The sequence below is a fragment of the Triticum urartu genome, chromosome 5 (genome assembly GCF_003073215.2).
Source record: "Triticum urartu cultivar G1812 chromosome 5, Tu2.1, whole genome shotgun sequence".
Taxonomy (NCBI): domain Eukaryota; kingdom Viridiplantae; phylum Streptophyta; class Magnoliopsida; order Poales; family Poaceae; genus Triticum; species Triticum urartu.
This window is the reverse complement of record NC_053026.1, coordinates 515,022,444-515,044,874: the sequence shown is the minus strand read 5'-3', so window position 1 is coordinate 515,044,874 and position 22,431 is coordinate 515,022,444. Positions and strand designations below refer to the sequence as shown.

General features: G+C 45.7%; 2 protein-coding genes across 2 annotated transcripts; both read left to right on the top strand.

The window, feature by feature from the left end:
- Window positions 1–1,498: 1,498 nt before the first annotated feature.
- Window positions 1,499–4,302, top strand: LOC125510245. Its single transcript, XM_048675369.1, has 2 exons — window positions 1,499–2,163; window positions 3,492–4,302. The coding sequence occupies exon 1, from the start codon at window positions 1,714–1,716 to the stop codon at window positions 2,158–2,160; it is 447 nt and encodes a 148-aa protein (XP_048531326.1). The 5' UTR covers window positions 1,499–1,713; the 3' UTR covers window positions 2,161–2,163; window positions 3,492–4,302.
- Window positions 4,140–6,605, top strand: LOC125510247 (trafficking protein particle complex subunit 2-like protein). Its single transcript, XM_048675370.1, has 5 exons — window positions 4,140–4,302; window positions 4,427–4,523; window positions 5,258–5,336; window positions 5,837–5,918; window positions 6,303–6,605. Exons 1-5 carry the CDS (start codon window positions 4,270–4,272, stop codon window positions 6,441–6,443), a joined length of 432 nt encoding a protein of 143 aa, XP_048531327.1. The 5' UTR covers window positions 4,140–4,269; the 3' UTR covers window positions 6,444–6,605.
- Window positions 6,606–22,431: the final 15,826 nt, after the last annotated feature.

Sequence of the window (22,431 nt, the reverse complement as noted above, 5' to 3'; positions counted from 1 at the left end):
TGTGCTCGGTGGTTGCTTTATTTATAAAACGGGGCGAAAGCCTTTTTCATAAGATAAGCTATCACTCTCAATTTTATATCGGTGGTTTATTATGCACTCGTCTTAACCGGCATCAGCAATGCCTAAAGACAACTTATTTTTGTAGGCATGTACTCCCTCCGTCATAAAATAAGTGTCTCAAACTTAGTACAATTTTATAAGTGTCTCAAGCTTAGTATAACTTTGTACTAAAGTTGATACAAAGTTAAGACACTTATTTTGGAATAGAAAGAGTAGGTTATATCTTTTTATATGTGTGTCCTAACCTGTGTTTATATATAAAAGTTTTTTAGTTTTTACGTCCTAATGGCCAGTCAGTACGGTTTCATGAGGAAGACAAACGGAGCTAAATCCAATTTTGTGACAAAATTATCATGATGACTTTGTAAATTTTAAAATGATATGTCGGCTCAGTCTCTGAAAGATGTTCATAGCGATAGGGTATGTGTCTGCGCATTCACATGGGTGAGTGTACGCATATGTATGAGCGTTTATGTTTGTATGGTATTCAAAAAACAAAATTATCATGCATCAAATCCGGCAACGGGTGCATATAAATTGAATGAATCCCATGAGCGGCTGTGGTGATGATGGGAGGCTGGTTCCTCCTTCTTCCTTGCTTGTACCAGTTGTTTTGTCTTCTTCTCTCTACTGTTGATCTTTCTCAAAGAGGTTTCTTTGTCTTAGCGCAGGCCTTGCCCTCATTCGCCCTTCCAAGTTATTTTCTCACATTATCTCTCTTTATCAAGTCTCGAGGCTGCTTGTTGACTTGTTTAACTCCCTTGTATTTAAATTGGTGAGAATTAGTGCAAACAAGCGAGGTGGGACTAATTATTTGAGAAGGAATATCGGTTTTCAACACAGGCGTAATGGAGTTCTGTTGGTTGTGTTCTTCTTGATGGAACAGCAGGTCTTGTCTTCGAATCCAACATGAGCACCCACTTTTCACCTTTTTTTTATTTTATTTTTATTAAGCGGACCGTGGAAGCCCACTGGGCATATAGGCCCAGCAAAGCGAGGACCAGGTTGCACGGGAAAGGCCCCGGCGAGGCACAAATTGTACTAACGAGGGTTTGAAATTAGTACCACCTTGAATAGCAAAGTAAAATAACGAAAGCGTAAATTCATGGAAAAAAGCATATTGTGACGGTGAATCCACGGAGTCAATCCGTGCTTTATTATTAAGGATAGATTAGGGATAGATTCAAATTTAAACTGAAAGCGTAAATTCACGAGAAGAAAGCGTATTGTGACGGTGAACCCACGAAGTCAATCCGTGCTTTATTATTAAAAAATTAAAATTAATATTAATATTAATATATAATAGGGAAAGATATATTATTATTATTATTATTATTATTATTATTATTATTATTATTACTAGGAAGAGATTGGAAAACATGTTCAAGCACAAGCTACCCAGAAGGCGTATTTCCTTGAGGTACACGCACGGCGTGCCGTGTCCGAGCATAGCTTCTTTCTCCAAGAAAGAAAGGGAGGCTCGCGGGTCGCCACGCACTCGGGTCCACGTCTCTTTTAGCCGCCGCCGTGCCGATCCGACGAACCGACCGACCAGAAAACCCTAGCCCGTCGCGCCGCCGCCGCCGCCGCCGCAAAATCTTAAACCCGCACGCCCCTCCCTTGTCCCCGACCTCGCCGGCCTTGGCACCAGCCATGGCGTTCACCGCGCGCATGAAGGACCTCATGAGGAAGTACGGCAAGGTGGCCCTCGGCGTCCACGTCTCCGTCTCCGTCGCCTCCGTCTCCGGTATGTACGTCGCCATCAACAACAACGTCGACGTCGACGCCATCTTCCGCAAGATCGGCATCAGCGCCCCCGGCACCGCCGCCGCCGACGCGGCCCTCCCCGCCCCCGCCCCCGCCCCCCGCGCCGGCGACGGGGCCCTCCCCAACCCCGCCCCCCCCGTCGTCGTCGGCCAGGGGGCGCCGCGGAACCGGACCGGGGAGCTCGCGGCGTCCAGCGGCGGCGCGCTCGCGCTCGCCATCCTCTGCAACAAGGCCCTGTTCCCCGTCAGGGTCCCCATCACCATCGCGCTCACGCCGCCCATCGCCAGGCTCCTCGCCCGCTGGAAGCTCGTCAAGAGCCTCAAGCAGACCTGAGCTGTGAGCCCAATGACCCCCCCTCTACGACTTCAGCATCGCCTAGTTGGAATCAAAATTAGATGCAAATTTTGCTACACTGTACGATTGGTTTAGCTGTGAGAGGATTTGTGAATTATGCCCGTCTTCTATCCTAACTATTGGAACTGGTAACTTTGCAATGTAATTGGTAGCTTCCTTTCTTTTCTGGAGTACTCTACTGTTCTTCGTTTGTACTGCTCCTTACCTAGTTGTCCAGTACGGCTTTGAACAAGTTACAATATTAATACACTGTTTCGAATATCTAGCCAATCCTCTTTTTTGCAGTGTTCTGGATTCAGTTCCAACAACCTGGACAGTGTAGTTATCTGTATCTCTTTTTTGTACAGGCTAAAATACTCTGTTTTAAACAGTTTTAATTCTTAACACCAGTGTCAGTGCATCAGAAATTGGAAGAGGATTGTAATAGAATCATAACTGCCTCTTTGAGCAAGACCATTTTGAATGACTATTAATAAATTCTAAGCTCTATGAGTGTATAAACATCTAGTGCATATCAGGGGCAGCCCAACATATATGTCCCTACTGCATACCGTTCTCAAGCCTACTTTGCGTTGTGCAATAACTATCATTTCAAGTTAGGCATAGCGTGCTCACTGCTCAATAACCTATAGTATGATAATGTATACAACTATACAAGTACAATATACCTGTTGAAGAAGCTCTGTGCTCCCAAATTTTATTACTGAAACCAGAGCACGTACAGAAACTCAACGGAAATGTTATCATGTTTGTGAGGCAGGTTTAGACTCACAGTCTTAGATCCGGACATTGTCCATACGCCTGACAGCCGGATCCCAACCATGGCATAGAACAAACACTGAAAATAATCAGATTATACTTGTTTTTAATGAATAGACGAATTATAAGGTCATGCACATACACGTTCTCTATATAACATTCTATTCCACGCGGACTGTGGTATGCTGTTTATCAGTGTGGTTGCGTGCTAAATGCAGTAGTAGGATGTGAAAAATTTGTAGCTTACTTGCTGTCAACATAGTCAATTATCAAAAGCTTCATTACGTAGGAATAGGACTTTTTAGCCGGGGGGCTTACTTGAGGCCTGTCTTCTTCAAAACTCGAAATTCGTTTTTTCAAAAGAAACAGGATAGCCTTTAGAAGGCCAATTGACATTGACTTTTGATAGTTCCAGCTGCCCCGAGAAGATAGCATTTTTCAACAGATTGAGTATATGCTGCCACAGAATAAAATTTGAGTATATACTGCAACAGAATAGAATAAGGTGCCTGCACTCTGTCTTGTACTTATCATGTCACTTGTTCTTATAGGTGCCTTATTGCAAGTGCTCTGGGAGATTGCCGCATCCAGTCCAGGATTCAAGGTCTACTTTCCAGGGCATCCGCAATGGAGCAACGCCGTAAATTACCCCACTCTGCCGTCTGGTGCCATTGCACTTGTTTGATTTTTGTCAGGACATGGTTGCATGCACTTGCATCAAAGTTTCATACGCAGGAACTCTTGTTATCCCCTGAACTCAGAGGCGGCAACTCATTCTCTGAATTTTGTAACTTCTACAAAAAGAGAAGTTTGAGAACGGAATAAGCACTATGATGATTAATCCAAGTAGATTTACTTATGTGGCTTTTCAAGATTGTTGATATCACATTCTGTTACAGACATTTGGTCTGTGATGGCATGATTGGAATTCATGCACAACTCTTTAATTTGTTAAATGTCTGTGATATGTTATTTTTTTTGCCACGTATAGCTCATTAATTTGTTCGATATCTGTGGTATGATCTGTTGATTATTTTTTGATGCATCATCTGATCTGGTTGAAACTCTGTACTGAAAAATGTTCATGTGACGTCTGAAGCACTGAACCTGAACAGACTGCATCAAGATTGGTGCGGCTCCAAGCACCGGTAGACAGTGGCCCTCCGATCCACTAGTATAGGCCGCCTTCGTCTCCTGCCCGCGCGCACGGTCCAACAACCAGCAGAGAACAGCCTCCGTCGATCCCCCGCGCGCCTCCGTCTCGCTGTCGCCGCTTCAACTGCCGGCCGGCAGGCAGCGCTGCCTCCGACCAGCTCGCCCGGCGGAAACATGATCGTCTGCGTCGCCGTCGTCGGCCACCAGGTCAGGACCACCTCTCCTACCCAGCCCCCTCGCTCCAGATCCCGAAATCCAGATCTCGTCTCCTCGCCGGCGACGGCGGGAGTAAAGCTGATCTTCTTTACGGATGCTCTGGTACTCGTCGCAGAACAACCCGCTGTACCTGCAGAGCTTCACGGAGGCGGACGACGCCCTCAAGCTCCACCACGTCGTCCACTGCTCCCTCGACGTCATCGACGAGCGAGGTAGGCGCATTACCCTTCGTGGCAATCTAGATCTAGGCATCTGTTCCTGTCAAATGCACCGAGATAGCTCAAATTCGATTCCATCTCCTGTCAAATCATCATTAGTTAAAGTCATTGGTATCTTGTTGTATCTGTCAATGGATGTTGATTACATATGAGATTAGACAACTAACTCATCTGGAACCCCTACAGCCACGCTGAAAGCTTCACAACGCGAGAGCGCAGAAGTTAATTGCAATTTATTCATTCAAAACCATGGGACTGGTTCGAGATGAGTCCTGATAAGTGTGGTGGTTGCATCCATCTCACTGGATTTAATTCAAATGAACTGGAGAGGGCTCAAATCTGACTCATCTCCTGTCAAATCCTTGGTTAAATGCATCGAACTCTAGTTTGTAACTGTTAATGGACGTTGATTATATGTCAAATTAGACAAGTGATCCACGTTAAGTAAAAGGGACTAGTTACAAATTCCATGTTGTGTGGGTACAGAAATCGCAATTAACTCTGCCACTCTGCTATGCAAAGTTTTTGATGTGCATATAGCTATAGGGTTTCCAGCTGAGTCCCGATGGTTGCAGCCATCTCATTAGAATTGAGACTCAATTCACATGGGTCTGTCTAACTATTTAGATTGCAACCATCAAAGTTTCATTCTAGTGTCATTGCAATTATTGTTTGTCGATCCCTTGTATCATATATCTTACTTCTGTTCACATACATTCCGTTGGCAGTGAACAATCCTAAAAAGAGTGCACCTACACTGAACGAAACATTTTTGGGTCTTCTATATCCGACTGAGAACTACAAAGTGTAAGTCCTTTCACAGTTTTGGTTATCACCTGTCCCAAGTCAAACTTCTTTAAGTCTTGACCAAGTATTTTGATTAATATGCTACTATCTAGAACATCAAGTGAAAATATGTTTTATGACAGAACTAACGAAACTAATTTGCTGTTGTCGATGTTAACACATTTTTATATAATCTTTGTCACATAATTACCGAAGTTTCAAAATCCAGTAGTTTTCATTTACAGAATTACCGAAGTTTCAAAATCCAGTTACTTGCCTTTACACAGAGTCACATAAGTTATTTTATCTGAATTATTCAGAAAGAAGTAAAGACAATGGCTCAATTCCAGAAAGAGTATATTAGATCCCTGCAGTATAATGTCAAGTGAGAAAAATAGAATCTCAACTGTGCTAATTGTTTATCATTTAGAGTAATATTTCTCTTCATTGCCAATTTATCGTTGTTGCTGGATGCACTTACTGCTAACAATTCATGAACTATGACAATCTATCATATGCAGGTATGGCTATTTGACAAACACAAAGGTCAAATTTTTAATGGTTACTACTGATCTTGATGTGAAAGATGCAGATGCCCGAAATGTAAGCTCTTAAACCGTTTATTTGCAGCAATTTTTAGTAGAATTACAGAGTTAGTATCCCCGGTGTATCTCTCTTCTTTCATCCGATGGGAAAGCGCAAGTACGGAGATATTTGATTATAATACTCCCGTCCTGTTTCTTGGCTGGTGTGATGAGTTTGCTGTTCGTACCAAGTCATACCTGACAACGTGGAAAGTGTCAGGTTTTCTCAGTCCAGCCTCTGAATAAGTCAGAACCACAAGTTTCAGACGATACGTAAATTTTATATAGTGATGATACTCCTAAATTCCGGACTCTTTCTGGGTGTACACAGTATGAAGTGTTGCTCATGCTTGCTTTGTGATGCAAAAATTAGAGTACCTTCTAACGTCAGCTCTTTTCTCAGTTTTTCAGGAAGTTCCATGCTGCATACGTGGACGCCGTCTCGAACCCCTTCCACGTCCCAGGGAAGAAGATCGCCTCGAGAAGCTTCGGTGCGAGAGTGAGCACCATAGTGAAATCCTTTGGCTCAGGGACTGTCGGTTAAAAACCACATCCGCCTGAGCACCCTCCGCAATCAATTGTCCTGTGCTTTACACCTTAACCGGCAACCTATCTTTACCTCCATTGTGTATCACAAAATGTATGTTGGACAAGAAATAGTTTGACACTCAAGGGAGAATATATGGCTGTTATTGATTACTAAGCATTATGCCTTGTTTCTCTTCCTTCAATTTAGTGCAGCTGTAGTGATCCATGCTGTGCTGTTACTTCTATCGTCCGCTTGTGTGGGCTGTCTCCTGCCCATCCTGTTCCCCCCTCTTAGCTGCAGGCAGCAATGGCTGTGTTTCCAAAGCATGGGTGACTAGGGGTGAGTTCCAGTGAAAGTTGAGTGGGTGGTTTGGCATGGCAGCAGCAGACTTTCCCTGCATATGCACCAGCAGGTGAATGCTGCTGCTGATGCGCTGGCTCTCGTTTCCTCTGCCTTTCATCATCAGGTGGAGCCGACAGGTATTTGGATGCACCTACAACTCCCATAATCTTGGACCCACTTGATTCAAATCAAATAAATGAATACTCCCTTCGTATCCAAATATAAGATGTTTTTTGACACTCTTGTCTTGTATTTTGATATGGAGGGAGTAAATTTTAGACCCACTACAAGAAAGGAAAAGATAATATTGGTGAGCCTGACTTAGACTTGACCTGATCTTGGTCAGATTAGTCAGCCAGCAAGACAACTCCACCACAACAACAATTTCGAAACGCAAAACCGGACGTGCAGAACATTATCCTAAAATGCTACCGAGCACGTCATGCCGAGCAAAAACAATAACAAATCTGCGGTGCTTTCTCATCTCAGACTAGTCGAAGCATGATATATTAGTTCTCTCTCCTATTTTTTCCTCGGATTCGGACCGATTAAACATAGTACCACTGACAACTCATACTAACTCTGAAGCATGCTATGTTTTCAGCTGGCTGACATTTTTGTTGCTTTCAGTCGATTTTCTCGGCTCAACTCATTCTCCACGAGACGGCATGAGCAGAACTGCAGCAGACGCACCTTGACGTGACGGATGGCAAGGCGCATTCGGTGCTGTGACCCGGGCTACCACTGTTGCTGCTGCACAGACCGGGGACAGATTGCCATCCGAGACTCGATTGAGAGACATATGCCTTTGCCTCTTGTCGTGACCAATAATGAGGCGACAGTTCACTGCCGACCCAGCTCCCGTCGTGCCGACACCGTGCCGGGCTGTAGCACCAGTAAGGCCAACTTCAACATTCGACCCCAACAAACGGGCGTCCGTTTTATTCAGATTTCATCTATTTGAGTCGGCAAAATGAATATGCGTGTCTGCAAGCGGTCGCATGGCTGTCGGCAATGCCCAAGCGACCGCCGCAACCCAAATTGTATTCATTTTTGGACTTTTAAATTTGTAGACTAATAGACATTGCAAATATTTTAGAAAACACTACATATTACAATAACGTCCACAAAGGTCTCAAGGCCACACATTCAAACTGATCTAGAAATTAAAATGACATAAAACGGACATAAAACTAGATAAGGGCTGTCGCCACCATGGCCGTGGTCGTCTTCGGTCGCCGTCGTCATCCTCCTGGTCGTTCTTGGTGAGGTCGATATAGGGCGGTGACTGCTATAGGTGGGCAGGCGGCACCGACGGCTGCCGCCAGGCAGGAGACACATGCACCACCTCCGGTCGTGGTGGAGACGGTGACCATGACTCGCCACCGTCCTCCTCCTCGTCGTTCTTGGTGAGATCGATATAGGGCGGTGGCTGCCATAGGTGGGAGGCGCCTGCACCAACTCCGGCCATGGCGGAGACGGCGACCATGTCTTGGTGCCCACCCTCGAGGGCGGCATAGAGACATACTTCGCCGTGCACGACGCCACCTTCGTCCATGACCACGTCTGGCCCACCAATGTAGGGTTCAGACTGCGACACTGGGCTCCTCCTCCTCCTACACGTCCTCTATGGCCTCCTCCTTGACCACGACGTCCAGCTCCGGGATGGCGATGTCGCCGGCTGCGGAGAGGGCTATCATCTCTTCGAGGCCCTCCCATTGGGCCTTGTCCTGGGTACGGACGGAGTCCGCCATCACCAGCCTCATGAGCTCCGCCTCCTCCTCGGCGGTCATTGGGGCTGGGGCGGGGGGGGGGGGGGGGGGGGTTGGGGGGGGGGGGTTGGGGGGGGATAGCGATGGGGAAGGCATGGGCGTCAGACATGTACGACCGCTGCAATCTTTGGTGTGGATCCACTGCCATCGGCATAGATGCTGGCGGCAGCGATGGCCATGGGAAACTCCAACGTGGATCACCAAATCGCACCCACAAATGTCCGGACCCTATGGTCTGGACACTTTTGGCCATCCAACGAGGGTCACCATTTTTTCTGGACCGGTCCAGACGCCTAAAATCCCATAAACCGACACCAAACTGGGGTGGAGAGTTGCGGAAGTCCGGATGTCTTCCATGTTAGCCTCCGATAACCCGGACCCACCTAAAACCCCCTCTCCTTCCTGTCCAGCAATGTTCGCTCTCTCTCCGCGTCATATTCATGTCGGCCAAAGCGGATGCGACTAGATGAGGCGATAACCTACCCACATTCATGCCGGCTAACCAGTCGCCTACCTACCCGGAATAAACGTAGGAGCAACGAACAAGAAGCCTACTCCGGCGCCTGCATTTAACCCACCACTCCGCCCACCCGATCTATTTAAAGCCAGTCGGCAACACCCCAAACCCTACCCCTCCAAGCTCCTTCTCCCACTGCCACCATAGCGCTACGCCGAAATCACGGGCGAGGCCGTCCCTGCCGTAGAGGCCTGTTGCCAGGCGCACATTGGGGGGGGGGGGACAACCTCTAAGCTCTCTGAAGCAAAGCTCAGATGACTCGAAGATGGAGGAGGAGGGCGACCCCATGGCGATGGTGGAGACTGCGATGAAGGAGTCCAAGGAGGAAGAGGAGCAGGCACCCATGCCAGTGCAGGAGCCGTCGGTTTCCTGGTTCAACATGCTATAGGTGGAGCAACACTAGAACTAGGTGTTGGCCGAGGTGAAGGCGGAGGAGCAGACAACCGTGCCGATGCAGGAACTGCCGATGTCCGTGTTTCTGACTGCTGCAGGAGGACCTTCGGTACAACCTCTTGCTCCTAGAGGAGCACTGGCTGACGGAGGATTAGCTCGTGGTAGAGTGGGCATCCGAAGATGCCTTCGCGACCATTGTTGCGACGGACCTGGGTATCATCAATGAGAACCAGAAAGTTCTCAATTCCATGCACAACGCTTGCATCATCTGCTACAATCGTTGGTATCTCCGCGTCAACGAGATGGAGCGCAATCTTCTATTCGAGGGGTTGGAGACTGAGGACGGCGACACATCAGACCAGCACGAGGACGATGCCAACCCTACACATGTCAATAGCTCTTCCTTCTTCACGATGGCCCGCAACGACGACAAGGCCGAACCGTCTGGCATGGGGGTCATTGACCTCACCTCCGGTTGTGACGGCGAAGTCTAGGACAACGGTGATGAGGAGTATAATTAGTTTTTAGACGTTTTATTACTTGTTTTTAGGGCCTTTTACTATGTAAAATATTTTCTAAAAATCAATGCAAAAACCGGTGTCTCTGGTCTTTTGATGCCTATGGTTGGATGACCGGCTCCTTTTCCGCTGACTGGACGCATCAACGAACATTTAGTGATGCTATTTGGGGAGACATGAGCGTGATGGTGACTTGAGTCTCCTGAGTCACCCTAGGGAAGACACGCGAGTTAGAGGAAAACAGGATATCCTCTAGCTCAGAAGATTACAATCTTATTTTTCGAACATAGTAGGAGTCGAAGTGTGTTTACCCTAGATTCACAATATAGGAACCAAAACATGGGAAAAAACTTTCCGAGCGTCGTTTGGATGCAAGACAATAAATGTACTGGATTTGTGGACACAAGAACAACATGACGTAAGACCATATCATTTCTTGCCGGAATTTCTATGGAATAGTCCACTCTATAGGAGTTTCAAAGAAATCTAAGATATCATTTCCTTTGTCCTAAATGGTACCATCGTGTGGTTTTCCCTGTAGGAATCTTATCCTTCAGTATCCATCTTCTTACTTGCAGGATGGCTAGGGCCTATTCATGTGAAAGGCATGCACGTACGCCATTATTTGAGCATTTTCCTACACTTTGCTACGTACTAGACATGTAGTTTTTGAGGTTTTTTCTACAAGATCTATTTAGGGCCTATTCTTTCATCCAAGCGGATGAACATTGCCTTACTGACTCGATAGCTGTGGCGCATCATCAATGGGGACGGCGGCCTATGGCTCCACATCATCCGGACTAAATACCTCTGTGGCCGACCCCTAGTGTTCTGTCAGCGGTCCGGTGGCTTCCAATTCTGGCAATCCGTCATTCAGTTGTTGCCTGTTCTCCACATCGGGACCTCCATCTCGGTGGGATCGGGTACTGACAGCCTATTCTGGTTTGATAGGTGGGCTGGCGATACCCCACTTGCGGGCCGCTTCCAGGACATGTTCTCCATTGTAGTGGACCCTCGGGTCTCTGTTGAGACGACCCTTATTGACTTAGGGCGTCTTGTATTTCGGCGTACTTTTGGGCCCGCGGAAATAGCCGCATGGCATGAGCTCCTAGACGTCATTGCGCTCCACGAACCGGACCTAGAGACGACACACAACCGCTTATCATGGCGCCTAGAGCCCTCGGGCAGATTCTCCATGGAACCCCTTTATACTGCGCCATCGTGGCCATCCCGCCCCAGCCCCCCTGGAGGTGATTTGGGCGATCCGTCTCCCTCTGAAGATCAGAATCTTCTTGTGGCAATGAATCCGTGGGCGTATTCCCTCTGGCGTGGAGGTGTTAAAACGTAATGGTCCAGGTGACGGGCTTTGCCCTCTGTGTGGGACCGAGGAGGACTCTAATCACATCTTCTTCTCATGTGCCTCGGCCTAGTTTCTATGGAGTTGCTTGCGCGAGGTGATTGGTGGCAGTTGGTGCCACACCAACTTCCCGGACCTCTTTGCTGAACTTCAGGCATCGCCCCCCCTGTGAGTTGCCACATTAGGTGGCTGACCATAGGTGCCCTTGCCTGAACGCTTTAGACGATTCAGAATAATTAAGCTAGTCATATAGCGTATCCCTCTTTGACGTGCCACTGATCGTGGTGTTCAAACTATGTGGTTTCTTGTAGCTCTGGCGGCCTCTTAGCCGCCTCCAGGAATGGGATGCCATCAGCATCATCATTGCCGATCTCCGTGCGATGGCTCTCTGATTGACGCTGCCGCTTCCCCCGCCTCCTCCTAAGCCTGATTAGTGTCTCCATGGTCCACCTGCTTTTATGTTTTCTAGGGCTTGTTGAGCTGTGCCCTCAGCAGAACCTTCTGTACTATTTGTTGTGAGACCTGTGTGTGTGTGCCTGTGTGTGTGTGAGTGTTATGATGTGGTACTTGGTGGCCTTTGGTGGTTTGCTTTATTTATAAAGCGGGGCGAAAGCCCTTTTTCGTAAAGCCATGACTTTTCAAGGAGCACCTGGAGGTGGCTACCCTAACAAGGAGAGGTGAAGCTTTAGGTTAGTCTATTACCAGCTTATGGTGTAACCTTTTTTGCTAATGAGCAATGATAAACACTAATCTAATAAAGGATATGATGAATTTCATCCCGACTCTTCTATACCAGCTCTTCAATAGAAGAGGATCTAACCTTGAAGGAAACATATATCATGATTGTCATGCGTCCATAAGGAAACAACCGCCGCCACCCAAGCACTAAGCCACCGCGTACTATCTCTCTATCCCTACTGACCCTCGCCGTTGCTAGAGACTAGTAGCTAGGCTAAGCCCCGATACGGTAGCCTTTGGTGGTGACATGCGATCTACGGGGCAATGGCTAGAGGCAGAGGGTATGACTATGCAACGGTGCCAATGGAGTTCTGGCCTGGCCGATGGTCTCTGGTGGCAAGGTGCTGACGACCGCAATCATGCCTGCAAGTACGCGGGAAGCAGCGGTACCCTTCTACGTCCCATCGTAGTGGGCCTTTGCTCGGGCGCGCGGGTGGCGCTAGGGTCCTACGCTGTTAGGCGTTATCGCGACTGTGGTTGGACGGTGGTAGCTGAAGAGCTGGAGGCTCTCGGGCCTTCATATTCAGGGCAATGGTGAGTATTTTAGCCGAGCGATTCCATCGCCATAGGTGAGGACACTTAGCAAGAGGACAGTGTGGGGCTGCTGGAGCGTCCTAAATTGGGATTTTGGTAATGTTGATGACTTCCTTCCATTGTTAATCTTCGTCGCATGTACGAGGTTGACCTTTTGCTATGAAGGCTCGACCACTTTCTTGTGCGGGCATGGTCGTCACTTGGGTGGCATCTCATATTAAGACCGTGTTGTCCATGAATTTGCTGGTATCATGGAAAGTGGTGACGAAAACCCATGATAACCTCGATTTGGTGGCACTTCTCGAGTACCCAGTCTCGAGCTCTGGGGTGAAGACCATTGGTGATGCGGAGCATCCCTCGACCATCCCCATGGACATTACATCACCACCGTAAGCACGAAGAGTACCAATGACGAGAGCTCACACACGTGCCATCGAAACCGAGGTTAACTCCTTCCTCTTCGAACTCCATTTGAATTCTCACGAGAGTTGGATCCTACCTCAAATGGAAATGTTATGCTTTCTTAGGTACTACCTCCGTCCTTTAAAGAGTGTACTTCCAACTTTGTTGGAAAGTCAGACTTTTTTATGTTTGACTATATTTATACAATAATACACCAACATTTATGCCATCAAATTAGTATCAATATATTCATGATAAAATATACTTTCATCATATCCCTAATTGGTTTCATAAACATTGATATATTTTTGCACAAACTCGATCAAACTTTGAGATAGTTTGACCCTCCAACAAAGTTGAAAGTACACTCTTTGAAGGACGGAGGGAGTACCAAAGAGATGAACATGAAGAGGTGAGCACGGAGACCCAATAATCCATGGAGGAGGAGGAGAACGCAATACAGAGGGAGCACGAAGCAAGAGAGGTCTCGGACCACTCCGGGTGCCCGGCCACCCCCAGCCGCCGGCCGGCCGCACCACTAGCTGCCCCGGGTTCCTGGCCGCTGCCTGGGTGGTGCCCCTGAGCGCCCCGGGTGCCCGGCTCATTCGCTGGGGGCTACAGTCGCCGCCCCGGGTGCCCGGTCCCCCTCCTGCCGGCTCCCTGCCTGGTTCGGGTGCCCGGCCCTCTTCGCCCCGGGTGCCCGGCCGACCCTAGGCGCCAGCCCCTGCCCGGTCCGGGTGCCCGGACTCCACCGTTTTGCCTACGCACAATTAGGGCTAAAAAGATCCTTGTACCCCACTCTTCCTCTTATTTCGTCCCTAGCCTATAAAAAATCTTCCCCTAGCTCCTTCTTAGGGCCAGCAAAGTATTTGAGAGACATTAGAGAACTTTGCTCCTTGTATACCCCTCCTCTTGGAGATCAAGACCCCTCTTTGGGAAGAATCCTTGTGGATTATCAAGGCCGCCTCTTGGAGAAGTTGAACATCAAGACCTCATCTTCTTGGAGTGGGAAGAACTCTACCCGAGTGCTAGTTTCCTTGAATTGTTCTTGTATACTTGTGGATCTCATGTATGCTACTCTAGTGGATGTGTGACCTTGGTTTGTTTGAGTGATTCTCTTCTTGTGTTCTTGTGTGTTCATCACCGTTTCCCCCTCCAAGTGTGAAAGATCTCATCTAGGGTTTCACCCTACAACACTTGGTCTAATCCCCTAGTTGGTTATATATAGTTGGCAGTGTTGGTGTTTTTGTGTTGTTAACTTATTGAAGACATTGCACAGACTTGATCTTCAAGGTGAAAACCCAAGATCTGGCCTTCGGTGGTATAATTCGGCAATCGGTGTCATTTGAGTGGCATTCCCTTTGTGAAGGCATTAATGATGGAGATCCTTTCCAGTTGTCCTTGTGAAGTCAAGAGATGGTTGGTGCGAATGGTCGTTGATGTAGTTCGTCGATTGCTGGTTTGATCACTTTGGAGTTTTTTCTATCAACTTAGGGATTATCTCTGGTGGAAAAAAAATCAGATTATCATTTTACCAAAGAAGGGAAATCATGCAAGTCGAATATCTTTTTTCTACTCTTAATCAGATTATCTCCGGTGGTCAATTTGTTAGAGAAAGTAGCCATGAAAAAAGTGAACTCTAATAGGATAAGAAAGCTTCCAAACATCATGAACAAATTAAGAAAGATGCTATTGGAAGACACAAAAATAGTGGAAATTTATATCCAATTAATAGTTTCGATAATATCACACTAAAATAACAGATGACGCTTCCCTTGTTCTAGCTTATACAAACTCTTTGTGAGATCTCTAGTGATCAATTTGTGTACAGAAAGTAGCTACAAGAAAGCATAACTACAATGGGATTAGAAATTTATGCTTCAGCATGAAGAACATATTAAGAAATAATGCCACTAGAAATCGCAACATGAAAAGATTGCACATGGTAGACGCATAATGAATTCATCATCCAAATTATGATTTCTTATTTATTGGTAAAGGCCAAAGACTGAGGAATTTCGAACAATATCATAACAGATACACATAATGACACCGATCTACAATACAATGACGAAACCTGATTTCAAGCTCAAAACCATTTAGACATTAGAAATGACAACCTGCATTCAGTTAAGAATATATGCCACCCATTTTTCATTATCGCACTTATCAAACTTCCAGATTCTCAACACATTTTGAGAAGGGCAAATCATAATCTATCTAGATTGCATAAATAAACACATATGGGTCCTCTGCCGCATGTCCATTTGTGATAAAATTGCCATATTTAATCATCGTAATCTTAATATCATCTAAAAAATACATATCTAAATCATCCAGTAAGCCAGTAAACACATAGATCAACACCTTATTTCAGCGACAATTATGGAACTATCAGAACTCTTTTACTCATTGTTATCTCAGCCCGTTGCCAAAGCAAGCCATGTCACCAAGCACATGGCAGAAAGTTATTCTGTTTCTTCCTTCCTTCTTTCTTTCTTTTCTCCTGCCTTCCCAGAGCATGTTAAACTAGTTATTGCGGCGTTGTGAACATCACAAAGACCAGTAAGCACATACAACCTGTTAATTTCACACAGCCCATTGACCTCTCTGTATGTATCTTTACACCGTCAGGTGGCGCTCAAAACATGCATGCATAGCTCGATCTTAATGAACTTTAGGTGCATGTCTGATGTCTCGCAGCAGCATCAGAGGAAAATTAACCAAGCTAGACGCTTGCTGGCTTGCACCAACTCCGGCGAACTCATTCTGAACTCGAACTGTTCTACTTGGAGAATCACATTTCCATAGACCTGATCATTGCAACAACCTGCAGCAGAAAGGATACATTTGTCTGCAGCCTGATCAGTAGTCTCAGATGATAAGCTTGATCTTGATCATGGCTTAATCCGAAAGGAAACCACGTACAGGCGGGTGCAAGAAATGGAACTCTCGCACGACCGGCTTGCATGGAGGCGCTTCTAGAACATTCCATTGCCCCCCCGCCATTGTTTCTGATCCCAGCAGCTCGATTATCATCCGTCCTGTGGGGTGCAACAGATTGGACTCGCATCAATCGACCAAACCAGTATGAAGAGGCAGGAGTTGTATCGAACGCACAGGCCGCGGGACGGGAGCAAGAGACTTCGATGAGTGGCCAGCGGCTCCAGCCTCCAGTACCATATCTATTGATCTACAGGACCAAAGTTCTACCACAAACAGAACGAACATTTCCGCTGGAAATTGGACTCGCAGATCAGTGCACTGCACCTCGTCGTTGCCCGAATCAAATAAACACAACACCAAATTTCACGAATCGATCGATCTTTCAGCGAATCGCACCCGCACTCCCATATACTAAATTGCGAAAATTGCTTGGACGCAGGCATCGATCGGCGGCGCTACCAAGCCGGATCCATGGCCGGAGCTATCATCCTCGTCGCCGTGGAGACCATCGATCTGCAAAGGCGACCGATTCGGCCGAGATCCAGCCTAGCCAGCTAGCACCACAGTACGAGACGAACCAAATTAACCAATTCAGTTGAGAATTCAGAAGCCGCCATGGATGGATTCAGCTCCGGACAACAAGTAAGTCTTATTGCAAAGATGAAGCTTTTACAGCGAGATCGATAGCGATAGCGACTCCTCCTCCGGGCGAGAGGAAGGAGAGGACTACAGGCTCGAACAACGAGCTACCCCCTAGCAATCATGTGAATTACAAGAAGGTCCTTCTCCCCTCTCATCTCTCCTTGTCTATTCCTTCTTGTTCTTCCGGCTGCCGCCACTGCGACCCCCAATTTCTTCCGTCGCGGCATAGATCTCAGTGATCAAGCGGTAGCGCTTCACCCTTCGCTGGCTCCCGGCCACCTCGTCCTCCTCCTCTTCCTCCCAGTCCACGCAACCACCAAGAATTACGGCGCCAGGAGACGGCGCCGCTGGTGGGGCGTTCACGGAGCGCAGGGAGGAGGAGAAGGAGCTGCCCGAGGGAGCCACGGAGGTGGCGACCGGATGGGCGCGAGGGGTGCCCGAGGAGGCGCTGCTCCGGCGGAGGTGGAGGAGCTGCTCGGCCGCGGCGAACTCGAGCGCCGTGAAGGCCGCCGGCGCCGCCGCGTCGGCCCTCTTCGTCTTGGGCTCCGGCTCCATCTTCCCCTTCGCCGGTTCTGCCTCGCGCTGTAGGATCTTCATTGACGATTGGTGTGGCTGGGTTGCCATGGACGCGCGCGTTGGCTAATTTCGCCTCTTTCTAGTCTGGTCTTTCTTTGGTTGCTATACTAGTTATTTTTCCTTGTCCTTTTCCTCTTGCTTTTGCGAAAGAGACTTGGATTTTATTTCTCTATTTTTCCTTTGATTTTTGGGTTTCAATTATTTCTCTAGCAGGTAGCTTTGCATAAATATCATTATGGTATAGAATCGATTTGACCCGACACGTGTAATTACCGTTAAGCCATATTCCGGTGTGAAATGCGTGACACATTGTGAGCTGTCCGGTTAATCCAGCACACAACCCGTCCAACCGAGTTTTTGCAACACGTCGATGGATCACATAGCCATTGGCACATCGCGTTGAAGGTCCTTACACGTCATATGTATGTACACACTACACATTTCTATGATATGTACATGTAACTTGTTTTGGGTCTAATTTCACGCTCGTTGTTACCGTTGCATATTCACACAACGGCTAAGTAGACACAATCACTACTGCAAAAACGATTACGAGAGACGGGCCTATTAATATTACTTTACATAACAATGTTGCACTCTAAATTTTGGTCATCACTCGTAGATTCACACCAGTAACTAGAACACCAGTTCCACAAAGCCCTTAGTCCTGTATGTCAAAGCTAACTATTCCAGACTAACTATTCAAGACTACTGAATCTTTTGAAGTTTCTTCGTTGCATAATTAAATAGCTACGTATGCTTTCTAATTAATTTGTTTTCTCTGGACAAGATTGATAATTAGTTTTTCAGAGGGAGTGGTGCATAGTACTGGTTTCAATCTCGTGGTGCTCTAATCCAGAGATAATAAGGACGAAGACACATATTGTATTGTTGTCACTAAGGATAAAGCGACATGGTTTAATCTTATTGCTAGATTTATTTATTTTTACATTATGTCATCTTGTTTATTACAATGCTCTGCTTCTTATAAACTTAATACCTTGAGATGCATGCTTGATAGCGGTTTTGGGGTGGAGTATTAGTAGTAGATGATGTTGGATTAACAGTTCACTTATCACAGATTTAATGCCTATGTGAGGTTATGTCATGAATGATCATAGTCATAAAGATTGCTATTCTTGCCGAACAATAATTTGTCACCATGCCGCTTGCTATCTTTTAAGAAAGACACCTCTAGTGAACCTATGGCCCAAGTCCATTCTCTATTAATTCAAGTCTTTCATACAATTTTCTCCTTTCATTTATTTGCTTTATTATTTTTCAATTTTACTACACAATTATCTATCTATCTATTAGTTTTTAATCTTGTAACTAGCAAGGACAAGGGGATTGACAACCCTCTTGTCGCGTTGGGTGCAAGAATTTTATTTTTGTGTGTGCAAGTGTTGTTTATCTTGTTGACTTGAAGCTCGTACTGATTCGATAAACCTTGGTTCTTAACTGAGAGAAAGCTTTGCTACTATCTACATCACCCTTCCTCTTTGGGGAAACCCAACAACTCCTGTGGGAGTAGCAATGAAATTTCTAGCACCGTTGCGGGAGAGTCTTCTTCTACCAAATCAGGTGCCTTCGCACAAACTCTTTTATTTGCTTGTTTTATTTCTTGTCTAATTGCCTCTGCCTTTTATTTTCCTTTTTATTTGCTTGCTAGAAATTTCCAAAATACCAAGAAAATATTGTGTTGTTATTTATGCTTTTGTTACCACGATGTCCACTCTGGATGAAGTTATTGTTGAAAGTGGTAGTGATGACAACTCTAGGGAAAGTAAAGAGGAAGTACCTAAAACACCTACTCACGATAATGATAATCTTCATAATGAAATTCCCTTAACTTGGAAAACTAAAAGATTATGCATAGGAAGTGGGAATGTTATTGGGAAAAGTGTCATTCAAGAGTTCATTACTTGTGCGGGAGTTATACTAGCAATAGTGGGAACCATTCTTACAAAAACTAATAGTTATGTGGATGCTATATGAAGGAAATATGCCCTAGAGGCAATAGTAAAGTTGTTATTTATATTTCCTTATATCATGATAAATTTTTATTATTCATGCTAGAATTGTATTAACCGGAAACTTAGTACAAGTGTGAATACATAGACAAACAAAGTGTCCCTAGTATGCCTCTACTTGACTAGCTCGTTAATCAAAGATGGTTAAGTTTCCTAACCATAGACATGTGTTGTCATTTGATGAACGGGATCACATCATTAGAGAATGATGTGATGGACAATACACATCCGCTAGCTTAGCATAATGATCGTTTTAGTTTTATTGCTATTGCTTTCTTCGTGACTCATACATATTCATCTGACTATGAGATTATGCAACTCCCGAATACCGAAGGAACACTTTATGTGCTATCAAATGTCACAATGTAACTGGGTGATTATAAAGATGCTCTACAGGTGTCTCCGATGGTGTTTGTTGAGTTGGCATAGATCGAGATTAGGATTTGTCACTCCGAGTATCGGAGAGGTATCTCTGGGCCCTCTCGGTAATGCACATCACTATAAGCCTTGAAAGCAATGTGACTAATGAGTTAGTTACGGGATGATGCATTACGGAGCAAGTAGAGACTTGCCAGTAACGAGATTGAACTAGGTATTATGATACCGACGATCGAATCTTGGGCAAGTAACATACCGATGACAAAGGGAATAACGTATGTTGTTATGCGGTTTGACCGATAAAGATCTTCGTAGAATATGTAGGAGCCAATATGAGCATCCAGGTTCCTCTATTGGTTATTGACCGGAGATGTGTCTTGGTCATGTCTACATAGTTCTCGAACCCATAGGGTCCGCACGCTTAACGTTCGATGGCGATTTGTATTATATGAGTTATGTGTCTTGATGACCGAATGTTGTTTGGGGTCCCGGATGAGATCACTAACATGAGGAGGATTTGAACTCAATTTTTTGTGAAAACTTGAAACTAAGATTTGAACTCAATTTTCTTGAAAAATATTTGCCTTTTGTGATGACTCATCTACTCTGCCCATACCTATCTATTCACAGGGCTAGTTTGCAAGATGTCAGAGGCAAGTGACAGTCAGAATGTGTCAGAACAACATGATGATCTCAGTGAAAGATCAAGTCCGGCTGAAAGTTTTGATGAAGGCAGCAGGAGCACTCCTAGCAATTTTCCTAAGGCTGCCAAGAGAACAACGAAAAACAAGGGCTCAGACACAGAAGATGAGGACACGGAAGATCATGACAACACACATCTAGTTGCAGAGAACATGATGCTGAGGAAGGACAAAGGTTTACGTCAGTGGAGACTGTATGATCCCTATGCTGCAAGGAGGAGGATTGCTTGTGATTATCTTTTCCACACACGAGAGCAACAAGATTTCTATGAGACTGTGTTGCTTGACAAGAAGCAAATCGTCAGTGATATGAAGTGTGTGGATTGGAAGTATATTGATGCAAATGAAGACAACTTTCCCCATGTTCATGAAAGCTTCAAGGTTGCAGGTGTTGATGATTTTGTTGGGACGAAGCTCACAAAGTGGAATAATGAGATGAATATGCAATTCTATTCCACTGCACACTTCTATCCAGATGGCAGAATAGTGTGGATGACTAAGGGAACCAGATACTAGTCAACCATCTCAGAATGGGCTGATCTTCTTGGTGCTCTAGAAGAAGAGGAGAATGATATTGATGTCTATGCAAAGCCCATGATGGATCAAAATTCTATGGCTAATATGTACAAGCCTATTCCTGAGGATAATGTTGAGACTCATAATCTTGCTTCAGTGACAGACTTGCTAGCTGGTTTGGCCACCACCAACACAATCTTGAGGCACACTCTCTTGCCCATGTCTGGAGATGAAAAGATGATCCATGGCCACTCCATCAACTTGCTACACTTGTTTGATACACCACAAAAGTTCAAAGGGATGAACCTTATTGTTGAAACAATCAAGAGAAGCACAACTGACTAGAAGAGATCATGTGGATTTGCTTCGACATTCCGTTGCTCATCAACTCCAAGGTTGGCACGAGCACATATCTACTTGATTGCGAGCATCTCCCATTACATCCGGAGTTCGCGGACAATGTAGTGGTGATGGACCCTTCACATCCTACATCTGCCCAAGCTCAAGAGAAGATCCAGGTGCAGCTGCTGCAGCAAAAGCAGTCAAGAAGGCCTCTACTCCCAATGCTTCCAGTGCTCCTATTGCTAACCTCAAGTCCAAAAATGCCCAGATGACTTATCTACTTGAAGCCACCCTGAGGATTGAGCGAACTCTGGCCAACCTCACCAAGAACTAGGAGAGCCTAGAGCGGATAGTCGAGACTAAGATTCATGATCTTGATGTGAAGATCATAGAGGTTCAGACTATTGTGGAGAAGCTACGAGATGATGTTGTTACAGCCAGAGCTGATGCCGATGACAATGGAGATGATAGACCAACGACTGACAGGTTCCAGACAGTTCCCAGGGCACCCAGGTCTGCCGCAGTGTCTGATGTAGATAAGAGGACTACAGTTTCTTTACATGTTGCTGCTTCTATAGTGCCACCTCTAGTTTCTACTACACCAGCCCAGCAGACATCAGGTCAAGCCATTGCAGATGCACTTCTCTCAATGACATCTACACACATCGGAGCTGCCAGCCAGAGATCACCTTCATGAGCTGTCGAGGATCATGCTTAGAGAGACGTATAGCTCTATACCTACTCAAACTTTTTGTTACTTGTTGCTAAAGGTAGAGAATTTGTATAGATCATTAACCTTCGAGAGAGAGTGTCTCGCTTTTGCTCGTTGGTTTTCTTGTGTTTTTGCTACTATTTCTGTTTGGTCCGTGCTACTTTGCTTGTTATGCATGTGAGATACTATGGTTATGTGTGATTGATAATGCTATGCTTCGTGTGATGCTTAATGCTTATCCTTATCATTATTCTTGTATGATCATTCACTTGTGTTTTTGGTGATGCGTGCTTACTATTCCATTCATATCATTTTGTGCGCTCCACCAAGTTGTATGTGTCATGGAGGAGTGACCCATGATCCTAATCGATTATGCATTTGCATTCAAAAGCAAATTTTTAATAATGCACAAATTTAGGGGGAGATCTTGCTTATCACATACTTCTCAAAGCGATGATGTATTTTATTCATTTAATCATTTGTCAAAGCTTTGACGATCTATATGTTGTCATCAATTACCAAAAAGGGGGATTGAAAGTGCAACTAATCCCCGGGTGGTTTTTGTAATTCATAACAACATATAT